Genomic DNA, 14,281 nt, shown 5'->3' on the forward strand with positions numbered 1-14,281 from the left:
TCCTAAACCTCAACAATGAACAGTCTTGAACAATTAACAATGCTAAACAATCAACTATCTTCAACAATCTATTACCATGGCAACCAAAACTTTTATGCCAATCCTGTGCCTCAAAAATGTTCAACAATGAACAATCTAGAACAATTAACAGTGCTAAACAATCAACAATCCTGAACAATATATTACCATAGCAACTAAAAATCCTGTGGCTCAGCAATGTTCAACAATGAACAATCCTCAATTATGAACTATCTTGAACAACTCTTAACCTGAACAATGAACAATCCTGAATAATTAACAATGCTATACAATCAACAATCATGAACAATAACATACCATAGCAACCAACAATCCTGTGGCTCATCAATGTTCAACAATGAACAATCCTCTATCTTCTTTCTTCTATCTTTATTATATTTATTATATATATTAATAATAAATATATTTTGTTATTAATATAAATATATAATAATATAAAGAGCCTCTTGTGGCGCAGAGTGGTAAGGCAGCTGTCTGAAAGCTTTGCCCATGAGATTGGGAGTTCAATCCCAGCAGCCGGCTCAAGGTTGACTCAGCCTTCCATCCTTCCGAGGTCGGTAAAATGAGTATCCAGCTTGCTGGGGGGTAAAACGTAATGACTGGGGAAGGGAATGGCAAACCACCCCGTATTGAGTCTGCCATGAAAACGCTGGAGGGCGTCACCCCAAGGGTCAGACATGACCCCATGCTTGCACAGGGGATACCTTTACCTTTACCTTTACAATAATATAAAATAATAAATATATAATAATAATAAATATTATTAAAGCATTAGCCAGCTGCCTGCAGGCAGTGACGAAATGGCCCAAGCAGAGTCGTCTGAAGCTCAATCCTTCAAAGACGGGGGTCCTGTGGCTGGGTAGGAAGGGCCCATGTGAGGAAGCGCGTCTGCCTGCCCTGGATGGTGTGCAGCTCTCTACGGCTCACTTCGCCAGGAACCTAGGCATGATTCTGGATGCTTCCCTCACAATGGAAGCCCAGATCACAAAGGTAGCACGGCTGGCATTCTTCCACCTCCGCCAAGCCAAGCTACTAGCGCCCTACCTGGCCCTGGAACACCTATCCAGAAAGTCACCTTTAGACTGGACTTTTGTAACTCGCTCTACGCAGGCCTGCCCTTAGCCTTGACCTGGAAACTACAGCTGGTTCAAAATGCAGCAGCCAGGATCCTCACTGCAACACCTTGGAGGTTCCACATCCGGTCCATTCTCCACCAACTGCAATGGTTGCCAGTTGAATTCCGGATCAGACTAAAGGTTCTGGTAATTACCTTCAAGGCCATTCACGGTCAGGGCCCAGTGTACCTGAGGGACCGCCTCCCCACCTATGCCCCCAAAAGAGCTCTGCGCCCCACCGCCACCAACCGGCTAATGGTCCCTGGCCCTAAAGAAGTCCACCTGGTCTCGACCAGGGCCAGAGCCTTCTCCATCCTGGCCCCCACCTGGTGGAACGAGCTCCCGAAGGAGATCAGGGCCGTGACGGAGCTTAAACAGTTCCGCAGGGCCTGCAAACAGGAGCTTTTCCACCAGGCATTTGGTTGAGAGCAGACATAATCAGCGACTGAAAGGCCCCTGCCCCCCACTCAGAATTCCACCAGTATGTTCTGGACCTGTTTGCATTGTTGCATTGTTATATTGTCTATTTTGTTTATACTGTTATATTGTTATTCTAGAAAAAAAGCCCACTTTAAAAATAATACAGCGGGCGCTAGCCGTTCCCAGTGGCCCTGGCAGCTGTGGCAGGGCGGCCGGGAAGGGTCCCCCCCTAGACCTTCCCCCCCCCCCAGGCTACAGGCCTTCCGAGGCGGCCAGGAGCACAATCGCTGGCTTCAGTTTTTCAGGGCCCCCTTTCCCGACCCGGGGTGGGAAAGGAGCAGGGCCGCCGTTTCTTTGACGCGGCGTCCCTGCTCCTTTCCTGAGGCCGAGGAGAAGCCAGCTGGCGGACTTACCGTCGGGGAAGGCTTCTTCCTTGGAAGTGACTCCCCGACCGGCCCAGGCGTGGTCGGGCCAACCAGCCAATGGACACCACTCAGAGTCCCTGGATTGACACTCGGATATGACACGTCACCGGAAATGATATCAGCACCCACACTCCCCTTTATCCTTTTGCTCCCTTCCCCCACCTTTACTATTACTGCAGTGTCTCTGCGTCATGTAGGCTGGGGGAAAGGGTAGGGTCTGAGAAGGCAGCCCAGACCCTTCGTACCATGCCACAATCAACTCCTCCCCTTTGATTTTAACAGCCACAGCCTCCCCACCAGGCCAGTTCTGAGGGGGAAGTCTGCAGACCCCCTCCGGAGCTCATACGTACCTCCAGTGTGTCATGGACCCCTGGCTGGAAATCCCTGTTCTAAGATGCTAATGCAGCGATTCTCAACCTTCCTTATGCCGCGACCCTTTAATACATGTCGTGGGGACCCCCAACCATAAAATTATGCAAGGGTTCTTTCACAGAAATTAAACCAAAATCGACCAATGGCATGAAGATCCATTGTCCATGATTTATATATATTGTTTTTCTTCCCTGGGGTTTCTCGGTTCAGTCCTGTCTCTTGTCCCTGATCTCACTCTTTTCTGCTGCTCCAGGCAGACAAACACTCTATCTCGATCTACCCTGCAAGGCTATTATGTGGATGCACCCCCTCCTCAGGCCGCCTGGCCTCATCCACCTGCTCCCCGCCCAGCTGGGGCTGGACCCAAAGCGGTGCAACAGAGTGGGCGTGCCAGTTGCCGGGGCAATCTGCAGCAATGCAGGGCGAGCTGCAGGATGAGGAGGGCAAGCTGCGGGAGCTGAACTCCTGCCTGCACACCTACGTGGGGCAGGGGCAGGCGCTGGAGGCGGAGAACGGGCACCTGGCATGGGAGCTAGCGGCACGGCACAGGCAGAAGCAGCAGCCCATGGAGGAAGAGGTGGCCAAGCTGAGCCAGGCCCATGGGGAGGTGGCGCTGGAGTAGGATGCGCTGAGCAGCAGGCAGACACGCCTGGAGAGGCTGGGCGCACAACTGCAGAAACTGCGCCACCACCTGGAGCCCGAGGCTACCGACTTGCACCACCACCTGGAGAGCCTGGTGGGAGACTGCACTGCCCTGGAGGTGCGGCTGGAGTGGCGGGCGGGCGGCCGAGCACGGGCGCCTGCAGAAGGAGAGGCAACAGTGGCGGCACCCCCCAGGCCACGTTGCTCGCCCTGCCACGACCTCTATGAAAGGGCCGCTCGACCCTCAAGGGATCCTACCCCCAGGGTGAGAGCCTCTGTGCTAATGGACTCAGTTCTGGCTCTTGCAGACCCTCTGAAATGGAGTACTCATGACACAGAAGATCAGGGAACTAACATTCTTCCACTAAACCCCCCAAAGAGCATTGAAGTCATCCGACCAAAATCTGCCGAGGGTCCCTGGCCCCAAAGAGGTGAGACTGGCCTCGCCTACAGCCAGGGCCTTTTCGACCTTGGCCCCAGCCTGATGGAACGGTCTGCTGAGAGAGATCAGGGCCCTGCTGGACCTTCACCAGTTCTGCAGGGCCTGCAAGATCGAGCTGTTCTGCCAGGCCTGTGGTCAAGGCCAGACAGAACAACAAAAGTTCTGGCCTCACAGCCGAAATCGAAGGAGGACCTGCCTCTCTAAGAAGATCCGCAATCTACTCCCCTCCTCCCTGGTTTTACTGAAATGGGGTGGATAAAATGTACGTGACAGTTTTAATGTACTTTTCAATCATGCTGTCACCTCCCTGAGCTTCCAGGAAGGGCAGGATACAAGAATTAAGATTATATTATGTATTATTACATTAGATTATACTATGCACTCGGGCTGGATTCAGCTCATGAGTGTGGGGTGGGAGGAGGAGTGGTTTCAGCCTGCCCTCCCGAGCTGTTTTCCTGAGCCAAAATGGCTGCTGGGGAACCGGTTTGTCCCCCTGTGGGGGGCCACGTGCTGGTCTGTGTGATGTGCATCATCTAGTTGAGTCCAAGTATCTGAGAAGTTAGCAATGCCAGTGGGGAGACTCCTCTGTGTGCAACGATACTCTGTCTCTTTCTAACCCTACAGGTTCTCCTTGAGACCAAGGGAGAGGAGAAATTATCGCGGGAGAGGCTAATAGCAGAGAGGGCGGAGAAGCGCCGACTGGCAGTAGAGAGGAAGCGAAGGGAACAGGAGGAGCTGAAGCAGAAGCAACTGGAGGACCAGGCGCAAATGGAGAGGATGAAGGAGGAAATGGAGGAGGAGAAACAGCGCAGGATGGAGGAGATACGGTTGGTAGGAACAATAATCTGGTCAGGCAAGTCAGGGAACTCCACCCAGGACACCCCATTATTGGGGACTTGAACACCCATCTTCGGAAAGGGCCAAACTAGAGGATTCATCTGCAACAAGTTTCCAGGCAAATGTTCCGTTGGAGAAGTAGCATTCCTCCATGGCCATGTAGCCCAATTTTGCATGGAAGAACAGCACGAGGGGAGGAGGGGATCCAGCTTTCCCTCAAAAGCCCTTTTTTGGCCCATGGAGCCAACAGGGGTTCCTCTGTGGTCGTTCTGGCTCCAGAAATGGCATGGAAGGGAAAGCTGGATCCTCCCTCCCCCCTACCCTGTACTTCCGAGCTGAATCGGGGTCACCATGTTGGCGGCATTATTCCCCTGACGTAGTGTCCGCCTGCATACTGGATCGGAGAAGCTGACTCCAGGAGTAGGCCTGGCTATTTTGGCACCTGGGGCAAGGGGCGGGGCTTGGTGATTGAGGCAGTGGCCCAAACCACATAACTGGCCCAGAGAGCCCAGACCAACCCATTGCCCAGCGCCCTGCTGCCTTCCCTGTGGACAGCAGCGGAGTCCCCCATGCGTGCCTCAGGGCTGTGTGTGCATCAGGGGTGCAGGAGGGCAGGCCTTCAGTGGCAATGTGCCATCACAGGGGAACCAACACCACACTCTGCCTCAAGGCTACAGTGTCCAGACAGGCACTGCACATGGCCGATCTCCACCCGCAGGAACGGGCATTAGCGATGCAGGTGGGAGTGCCTGGGGCCCCTGGCGGGCCCCTCACGAGTACCAAGGCCCTGGTGGTGGTGGGCAAGGCGCAGGTTGCTCCCTCCTGTGCTCCCCCATGTTGCCCCAGCTCCCACCCCCTATATACGCTTCTGTGGCTGGCCTGACTCATGGCCCACGTGTGGTCCGGAGCTCAAGGTTTCCAGGCTTTCTGTCACTGCTTTTCCGTGAAGCCAAGCCAGAGAAACAGGCATGATTATGGGGACAACTTTCAAGATTCCTTCACCTACACTGGAAAAGGGGATACGGAATTAATGAATTAATGAAGCCAGGTTTGTCCCTCTGTTTCGTGGACAAGCCCACCAAGGAAGCCGTTTTAAATATTATCTCAGTAGGTATACATGAGGAATTTCAGCAGAGAGGTGTTTTTCAGTGCAAAGAGCCTCTGTTTACAAGATGCCCCGTGGTAAGATCAGAACAAATCAGCGAAATTTGCATTCCTGAAGCGGAAGAAGAAACTGGCTCTTGTCCAAAGAATGCAAAATGTGTCCTTTCGTTTGGTAGATGAGGTGAGAGTGCAGCTTCAGTGTAAACAATGGGGAAAACACAGCCGTTAAAGTTGGGGGTTTGTTCCTTGTGCCGTTGTGCTTAATTGTGTACCAAATTGCTTTTGGACCATTGGAAGAGGGCTGCAAAAGTTTCTGGCTATTGAGGAGCCTTCTCTGCCGAAATATCAGGAGCAGATCAAAGGAGCAAGGTCTGAGGACTCGCAGCCCTAAGGCAGGAGTGAGGGACCCAGGGAGCTCAATTTTGAAGTGGATTGGGTTGGTTATGTGGCTTGGGGAGAGGAGCCCTTTGCGAGATCTGAAATGATGCAAAAGGGTGCCCTCTGCACTGCGGGAGGGTTGGATAGGCCTTCCTTCCTTCCCTCATTCATTTCCTTTCCTTTTTCTTCCCCTCTGCCTTCCTTTTGCTATTTTCTTTTTCTTTTCCTCTTTACTTACCGTTCTTCCTTCCTTCCCTCCCTAATTTCCTCTCCCTTCCATGTGGTGCCTGAAGGTGTCCAGGCTGTCAGCTGGAGGTCAGCAATCCAGCTGCCCAAAGACACCCCTCCCCCCGCAGCCATGATGTTCCCACAGAGAATTTAAGAGAGAATCAGATCAGGGTTGTTGTTTTTTTCATTATTTCATACAATGCCTTTCCACCTAGGTCTACAAGGCAATGAACATGAAACGTAATTTAAATTGAGCAATTAAATATATTTAAAATGATATAATAATTTAATTTAAAACACATAATCAAACTAGAATGAAGGTAGTAATTGTTATTGCTGGCATGCCTGTTGAGACAAAAGTTTTCACCTGCTGGCAAAAGACAACGGTAGAGCCAGCTTGGTGTCGTGGTTAAGAGCGGTAGCTCTAATCTCGAGAGCTGAGTTTGATTGCTCACTCCTCCACATGCAGCCAGAGGGGTGACTTCTGGCCAATCACAGTCGTGATAATGCTGTTCTGACTCAGCAGTCCTGTCAGAGCTCTCTCAGCCTCCCCTCCCTCACAGGGTGTCTATTGTGGGGAGAGGAAGGGAAGGCGACAGTAAGCCGCTTTGTAACTCCATCAGGTAGTGAAAAATGGTGTATAAAAACCAACTCTTCTAGAGGTAATCATATTAACATTCCTGGAAAGGACATAAATATACTTAAATATATGTCAGCCTGTGTTAGCTACCTTGTGAGCCCTGATTGGGTGGAAAGGTAGTATAAAGAATGTTTTCAATATATATAAATATATATATTTACATCCTATATTTCTACCCTTCTCTTCTCCCCACTGGTTTCCCCAAGTGGCCTATGTCTTAGTGTCCTGTTCTCTGTCTTACCTTCCCAACAACCCTGACAGGGGCAGTGACTAGCCCAGGATCTCCCAGCATGTTCCCAGGGCAGGGTAGGGGATTAGTCTGCCTGCCTGTCTGTCTGTCTTTCTGCCTGCTTGCCTGCCTGCCTAATTATTTATTTGCTGCCCTCCCCTGAAGCTCAGAGCTGTTTACATAAAACATAGAAACATAGTTTTTTGAGCCTGAATCCCCCAAAATCCTAGCCCAACATTCTAGCCCGCTGGATCGGGGCCTGCCCAGCCGCTAAGAGGAAGCCACCTTTCCCAGGCTTGAGTCTTTGATCTGGTCATCACTGTTCTTATGGAACTTGCCCTATTTATTCTGGAACAGAACATTTTGTATCTGGTTACATATTAAAAACAGACAAACCCTGAGCTACACTATATATACCTGCTTAATTTCTGCTGTTCCCTTCTTTGATCATACCCTCTCTGGCAATCTTGGGAATTTTTGCTCCTTTATAACAGGAGGGTATGTTAAGCACCAATGAAATACCTTCCTGAGGACATCTGGTCCCATTTCTTCTCTTCTGTTATCTCTTCGGATAAACCCCGTCCTTCTGTTTTAGTTTACGAAAGCAGCAGCTCCAAGAAGTGCGTCAGCGCCAGGAGGAAGAAGCTGCCAGGAGGCTCCAAGCCGAGAAGGCAGCCCAGGAACGCTTCCGACAGCAGCAGGAGGAACTTCGTAGGAAGCTTCTAGAAGCTCAGAAGAAAAAGGAGGAGGAGGAACGAGACCATGCAGGTGCTCAAAGGAAGGGGCAGGAGGCTGCAGATTAGAATCAGAGGGGTCTCTCTCAGAATTAGGGGAATTAGTTTCTTATCAAGATGGAAAAAATAATACATTCTGCATTTTGCAATTCTGGGGCTCACCTTTACTGTGGGCCTTAGGGTTGCCAGACCCCCCACAGTGGAGGAAGGGTCAGCCACCGCCCTATTACTAGCCACTGATCAGCTGGCTGACAGGAGGAAGCTGAGGCCTTATGGCTGCCATCATATGGGAAGTGCTGTCATCACACCAGTGACATCCCAGCATGCTCTGGTAATTGAGCTGGTTTTACCATAGAGTTTTTGCCCAATTCCCAAAGCATCACCCAGATGTCGCTGGTGGGATACATCGCACCCTGTGTGACATCAGCCACAAGCCCTAGGCTTTGCTCTTTCTCCTCGTGTCCCTCTGCATCGCTTGCTTGTTGCAGGGCAGGAATAGCAACCCTGTCTGGCAACCGGTAGGTTAGGGGGAACTTACAAACAGCAGGAGACAGGCCCAGGCTGTTATCAACCTCAAGGTCACTGGAAGTCATACATGACATTGCAGCATGGCTGGTGACAGCGACCTAGGTATTTGAACACAGTTATGGAGTCCTTAATTTTTCATATAAATCTAGATCCTTCCATTTTTCTTTGTTAATTATGTGAGAAGAAAAAAAAATAACACCCATAGGTAGTTTTGAACTCAAAGTTGTGATCTTAGGGTGGCATATTATTACTTGAGCTTTAGGGACTAGATTGGAGTCTAAAACATATAAACAGCGTAAAAATGTTTCCCTGATTTTTTTCATTTGAAACAGAAATACAATGCTTCACTAGAATCCCTTTTTAAAAAAACAGGAATCCTATACCAAAAAAAGAATTGACAACATGGGAGGGGAAGAGGGAGAAGGGGAGATGGCAGACCTGGGGAGCATTTTTCACCCCCTCCCCTCACTGTCTGATGGAAGGAGAAGGAGGGGAGCGGATGGAGGTGATCCACATGAAAGGCTAGTTCTGACACTAACACTGAATGACAATTCTCTCAAGACCTAAGTGGGGGGGGGGGGTTTATAAAAAAATGTAAATGCTTAAGCAGTACTGGAGTTTAGACAAGAAGAAGAAGGCAGGAAAATCTACTAAGATAGCAACCCAAAATTGAAAGCAACTTTAAGAATCTCTCCTTACACTTTCAAAAGTCCTAAAATTAACCAATGAGCAGAGACCAACAAGCAACACAAAAAGAGAGAGAAAAATCTTGGCAATCCGTTTTTTCTCATTAGTATGTAGCGTAATACTCTGCAATTTGGAGGAGGAGATCCGGAGAAAGAAGAAATGTGCAGAGTGCAGGAAGAGGATACAAACAGGATGCGAATTAAAGGGAATCAACTCAGTGATAAACAGAACCAAATGGTGTGTGCAGAAAGGGCCATACTGAAACACACTAGTTACCCCTACAGCAATCCAAGGCATAGTTATTCCAATCCAAGATCAATAACGTCAGTCGGTTTAGTTTGGGGTAACTTTGCATAGATTGCAGCATAAACATTTCATTGGACTGAGCGGCAGATTTTTTAAGGTTTTTCTTTGGAAACCTGTCCATTTCTCCATGGACATTTTCACATTCTCCTTAATCAGCTCTTTTCATGTTTTGTCAGTAAGGCCTTATTAAGACATACTGACCCCCCCCCCCTGCCCAGTGAAGTTTAAGAGGCATCGTCACATTACAGCCCCTCCTGCCAACATTTTGTTTTATTTTGTTGTATTTAGAGGCCTGTCTTGGTTTGATGCTTCCTTAGCTTGCGCACAAATGCATCTTCTTATGTGGCTATTCTGTGAATTCAGGAGAATGGCTCAAATCTGAGAAAGGTCTCTCCTTTAACCCCCCTCCCCCACACACACACACATACAAAAATAATAACTTAACAGAAGGGAAAATATCCATTCCCTGTTCCCAGGATATTGGGCTTACCAACCTGTAGGAGGTGGCTTGAAATCTCCTGGAATTACATCTGATTTCCAGGCTACATAGATCAGTTCCTCTTGAGAAAATGGCTGATTCAGAGGATGGACTCTATGGCATTGTCCCCTCCTAAGGCTGCCAGTCCCTAGTTGGGGCCCAGGGATCCCCCAGTTTGGAGCCTCTCCCCCTCAGAAACCAGGGGAACTTACCAGGCATGGGGAGGGAAGAAACAGGAATTAAATGCCAAATGCTGACATTACTCATATTGGCCAAGGTGACATCAGGGGGTGACGTTCTGTTTTTTAAGCAAGAAGCTAATTCTACCATAGTTTTTACCCCAAATCCAGAGCATTGCTCCCCAATGTTGCCAAGGTGTCATCACTTCTGGGTGATATCAGCACGTCGCTTTAACTTTCCTGCTCCTACCCACTCCCAGAATACACCCCCCCCCCATCTTCTGCCAGCAGCTATGAGGGACCTGGGAAGCCTATACCCTGCTGAGGGCCCTCCCTCCCAAAATTCTGCCCACCCCCCAGGCTCAACCCCCTAAATCTCCAGGAATTTCCCAACCCAAACCTGGCCGCTATGCATAATACTGTTGGGCATGAAAAGAAGTCCTAAAGAATCCTGACTTTCAGGCCCAAACAGCATGTGACCCTGGAAGCTCTACATCTGGAACTCCCAGTGGGTTCCTCTTTTTGAATAACGGGTTGGGGGCCCAGTTTGGATGGGCACTGGTGTGGGTGGGCAATGCTTGTTTTGTTTTGCCGACATGAAATGGTCCAGCAGAGCGGCTCATTACAAGCCATCCCCCCCACCCCCACCCCCACCCGGGGCTCAGGGCAGCTTCCCAAGGCAATTAATAATCCCGGAGCTTTAAAACGGATAACAGCAGCTGACAACTCTGTGACCCTCTTCAGAAGCAGAGAGACGCAGGCAGAAAGAGCGGGAAATGTGGCTGGAGGAGGAGAACCGACGCTTGGCTGAGATGGCCGAAGAACAGCGGGCCGAGTATGAGCAACAGAAGCGAGAGGAAGGAGAGCGGGCGAGACGGGAGGCTGAGGAGAGGAGAAAGAAAGAGGAAGACGCGGCCAAGCTTGCCTTGGAGGAAGCAAGGAGGCAAGCGTTGTTGCTGGCGAGGTATACAAAAGTAATTCATTTATGTCGGTACTTGATGGACCCCCAGTTCCCAGCCGGTGATAAGACGGAAATTCTTCCCTGGCCAGGAATGCAGCAAAGACTGTGTACTCAGGGCATCTTTCGGCATGACCAAGAGGCAAGTAGGGCTGGCATCTCTCTCTCAAAACCTCCCTTGAGGATGAGAGATCCAGGATGATGGACGGGCGACGTACTTACCCGGCCTGTCTTCTCTGTAGCTTCCTCTTAGCCCTCAAGGGCAGGGCTCCCCAGCCGTCTTCAGCCTACAGGCCACTTGGGAATATGGCTGCCACAGAAGGTGGAGCCCGCCCCAAAATGGCTGCAGACGCTTCCATTCTTCCACTAGTGGCTTTAGTCACACAGTGGCAGCTTCAGCCAAAATTACATTTTGAAAAATCTGCTCAGCCAGTCAGAAACCTTACTGGGCAAAAGCCTTGCCTACTTTTTTACAATGCTTGATGAGCACCAGGAAAGGTGTTGGCAGGTGCCACGGGGCCCACGGGCTCCGTGCTGGGGACCCCTGATCTAATTGAATTAGGCAGCCATAGTGCTAATATTAGACTTATCTACCGCCTCTCCCAGCCAGCCAATTCACGGCAGTTTTCCTTTTGCACAAACTGTTTAACATGTTTGTCAAGCAAGGACATGAAAGGCATTAAATAACCCAGCCTTTCTCAACTTTTCTACCCTTGAGGAACCCCTGGAACATTCTCCAGGCTCCGAGAAAGCCCAGAAGGGGAAGGATCATGCAGAAGATGGTTGGGAAGCAGAGCTGGGGACACGCCCACCCGGGGCCCCTCCCCTCCTGACCCCGTCCAGGCCCATCATTGACCATGGGGGGGGGGTCAACATGGTCATTAGTGGTCATATCACCTGATTAATGTTTAACAATCTTTTAAAATATATAAAAACTAGTAATCAAGCCCATTGCAGTTCTAAATGCAATGGGCGCTAGCAGTGAGTGTGGGTTGGGGGGTGCTGGCAGGGGCCCATGGAAGCGGACGTGCAGCCATAAATGACTAAACTAATTATCGAAGTTGGGCCGACTGGTCAACGGGGCGAACTGAGATTGGGTGGCGGCGCCGCGCCGGCAGCCAGAAGGCCGGCGGCCCCCGCCCCCCAGGCTCTCTGAAGCCCTGCCCGGCCGCCCCCCCACCCCACCCGATGCTCTCTGAAGCCCTCTCCTGGCTGCTGGAGCGGCTGCGCAGCGTCTCCGACGCTGCGAAGCCGCTCCAGCAGCCAGGAGAGGGCCGGCCGCCCCCCCACCCCACCCGACGCTCTCCGAAGCCCTCTCCTGGCTGCTGGAGCGGCTGCGCAGCGTCTCCGACGCTGCGAAGCCGCTCCAGCAGCCAGGAGAGGGCCGGCCGCCCCCCCACCCCACCCGACGCTCTCCGAAGCCCTCTCCTGGCTGCTGGAGCGGCTGCGCAGCGTCTCCGACGCTGCGAAGCCGCTCCAGCAGCCAGGAGAGGGCCGGCCGCCCCCCCACCCCACCCGAGGCTCTCTGGAGCCTTCCCCTGGCCTGACGCAGCTTCAGGCCAGCGGCAAAGGAGCAACTGCGAGCCGCGCTGCGCGCGGCTCGCAGTTGCTGGCGGCGGGAATCAGAGGGACCAATCGGCAGGCGCTTCGCGCCTGCCAATTGGTCCCTCTGATTGTCTGTCATGAGGAAGGGTCCAATCTGGACCCTTCCTCATCCCGGACACATCCCGCCCCAGAACCCCTTACTGTCTTATTTAGTCCGTGGCGCCCGCGGCGCCACGGGCGGTTTACAGATTAACTAACCCTTCCAGGACCATCAAGAAGCGCTTCCTCAAAGCTAGTGGAATCTCTCTTTGTGAAGTCAGGGAGGGGGTCTCCTTTGTCGCGGGAATTCTATCGCTGCCGACACTAAAATACATTGGAAGATCAATCAAGAGGGGTAGTCATGTTAGTCTGTCTGTAGCAGTAAAAATAAAAGCAAAAGGCCAGTGCCATCTTAGAGACTAACAAAATTTGTGGCAGGGGGTGAGCTTTCCTGGATCACGGCTCACTTCTTCAGATACCTTCATACATCTGAAGGTTAGAAGAATTGGTTTGTATACCCCGCTTTTCACAACCCAAATGAATCCGAAAGCGGCTTGCGTTTGCCTTCCTTTCCTCTCCTTACAACAGACAGGTGGTTGGGGCTGAGAGAGCTCTGATGGAACTTAGAAATGAGATTTTAAAATCTCTTGCCGTTGCTTCAAAATGAATGTCCGTTTTATCTGACCTGTGTTTTCAAAGCGCCTTCATTGTGCAAACCAGTCCCCCAACTGAGGCTGAACGTTACACCAAGGGGCTCGTGGGAATTGTAGTTCATGGAGAGCCACCGTTTGGCCACCGCTGCTCTACATGCATTCCCTGCAATTCCCTTCACACAGGCCCCCCAAGACTTGCCCTTCACAGTGCAGAGTACAGCAAAGGCAGCAAGGCTCAAGTCAAAGACTCCTTCCAACTTTAGGACTCCCCTGATCCTTTTGCAACCCAAAGGGCTTAATTGCAAAGACACAGTTGTCCAACGGCTGCTGATTAATCAATCTCTCCGCTTTTAGACACAGAGCCCAGCAGGAGCATGAGCGGCAATTCCAACACACGTTCCTTGTGGAATCCTGTGGACTTGAACGGCGGCAGGACATCTCCCGGCCCTGGGTCTATTCCTACTTCCCGCATCCTTTCCTGAAAGTGGGAGATGACGACTGCTGACATCAAGTACCCATGGCCCACGTTGCGTTAGAGAGCTGCACTCCCATTGGCCAGTTCAGAAACCTCAATTTCAGCGACTTCCATGCCTGCTCTGGAAATAAGCAATAGAAGGAACGGTCTGGCCTGGAGCTGAACACAGAGCATATCCCAGACGAAATCTTGGAGAAACGAAACCGGGAGAAGTGGAGAGATTCTCTGTAGACGTTGAAGAAGTAATCTTTTAATGAAGCATAATAAAGATATAAGTCAACGGTAGTCTTTTGTTGGCAATATCTGGGCTACGAATCAATGATGAGTGATCCTTGAAATAGGGCTTCGCACTATATGCTGAAAAGCCAGAGAAGAGGACCGTGCTGCTGAATTCCCTTCGCTTCCATGGAGTAGAGGTAGGGATGTCACAGCTGTGGTGAGCAAGAAACGCATTGAGACAACACACCCAACAGACTGTTCAGCTCCCAAAATTCCTGACATCCAGGCACATGAATCAGTTTATTTAGTGTGCTTTCATCCTGCCCTTCTTTCAGAGAGTTAGAGGTGGCACATAATGTTCGTTCTTCTCCCTTTTCACTTTACAACCCCACGCCCTGGCCCTGTCCGTGTTACAGTAGGTCTGTTTTCATAAGGGGAAAGGCACATTCCCTTGAGTAAGCAAGGGGACTAGGGCACGGGCATATGCAGGGTTTCAATCACACGGTAAGTCGTACACAGGTAACCTACGAATTGCTCAGCAGACGGCCACAGAAAAATCAGGAGTTCGCTGCACACAGACGGTACATGTGTGGAATGTCACTTGTGAAT

General features: G+C 50.9%; 2 protein-coding genes across 16 annotated transcripts in view; one reads left to right on the top strand and one right to left on the bottom strand.

Annotated features, from left to right (window-relative positions):
* LOC143828985 (uncharacterized) overlaps positions 1-13,097 on the bottom strand; it is a 44,889-nt gene extending 31,792 nt beyond the window's left edge. For 3 of the 5 annotated variants that reach the window (XR_013227959.1, XM_077319178.1, XM_077319181.1), the window contains exon 1: positions 12,545-13,097. Coding sequence is in view for 3 of the 5 variants with exons in the window: in XM_077319178.1 (XP_077175293.1) it covers positions 12,545-12,660 (116 nt within the window). In the remaining 2 variants the exon portion in view is untranslated. Of the gene's footprint in view, positions 1-7,288; positions 7,526-12,544 lie in introns of those variants that run through there. The other 2 variants (XR_013227960.1, XM_077319180.1) reach the window with 2 other exon arrangements.
* KIAA2012 (KIAA2012 ortholog) overlaps positions 1-13,729 on the top strand; it is a 98,063-nt gene extending 84,334 nt beyond the window's left edge. For 8 of the 11 annotated variants that reach the window (XM_077319169.1, XM_077319173.1, XM_077319168.1 and 5 more), the window contains 4 exons: positions 4,080-4,282; positions 7,467-7,639; positions 10,528-10,747; positions 13,333-13,729. In XM_077319169.1, the coding sequence (XP_077175284.1) occupies positions 4,080-4,282; positions 7,467-7,639; positions 10,528-10,747; positions 13,333-13,483 (747 nt within the window). In that variant the 3' untranslated portion in view covers positions 13,484-13,729. Of the gene's footprint in view, positions 1-4,079; positions 4,283-7,466; positions 7,640-10,527; positions 10,748-13,332 lie in introns of those variants that run through there. The other 3 variants (XM_077319170.1, XM_077319175.1, XM_077319176.1) reach the window with 3 other exon arrangements.
* Positions 13,730-14,281: the final 552 nt, after the last annotated feature.

This window comes from Paroedura picta, chromosome 2 (genome assembly GCF_049243985.1).
Source record: "Paroedura picta isolate Pp20150507F chromosome 2, Ppicta_v3.0, whole genome shotgun sequence".
Taxonomy (NCBI): domain Eukaryota; kingdom Metazoa; phylum Chordata; class Lepidosauria; order Squamata; family Gekkonidae; genus Paroedura; species Paroedura picta.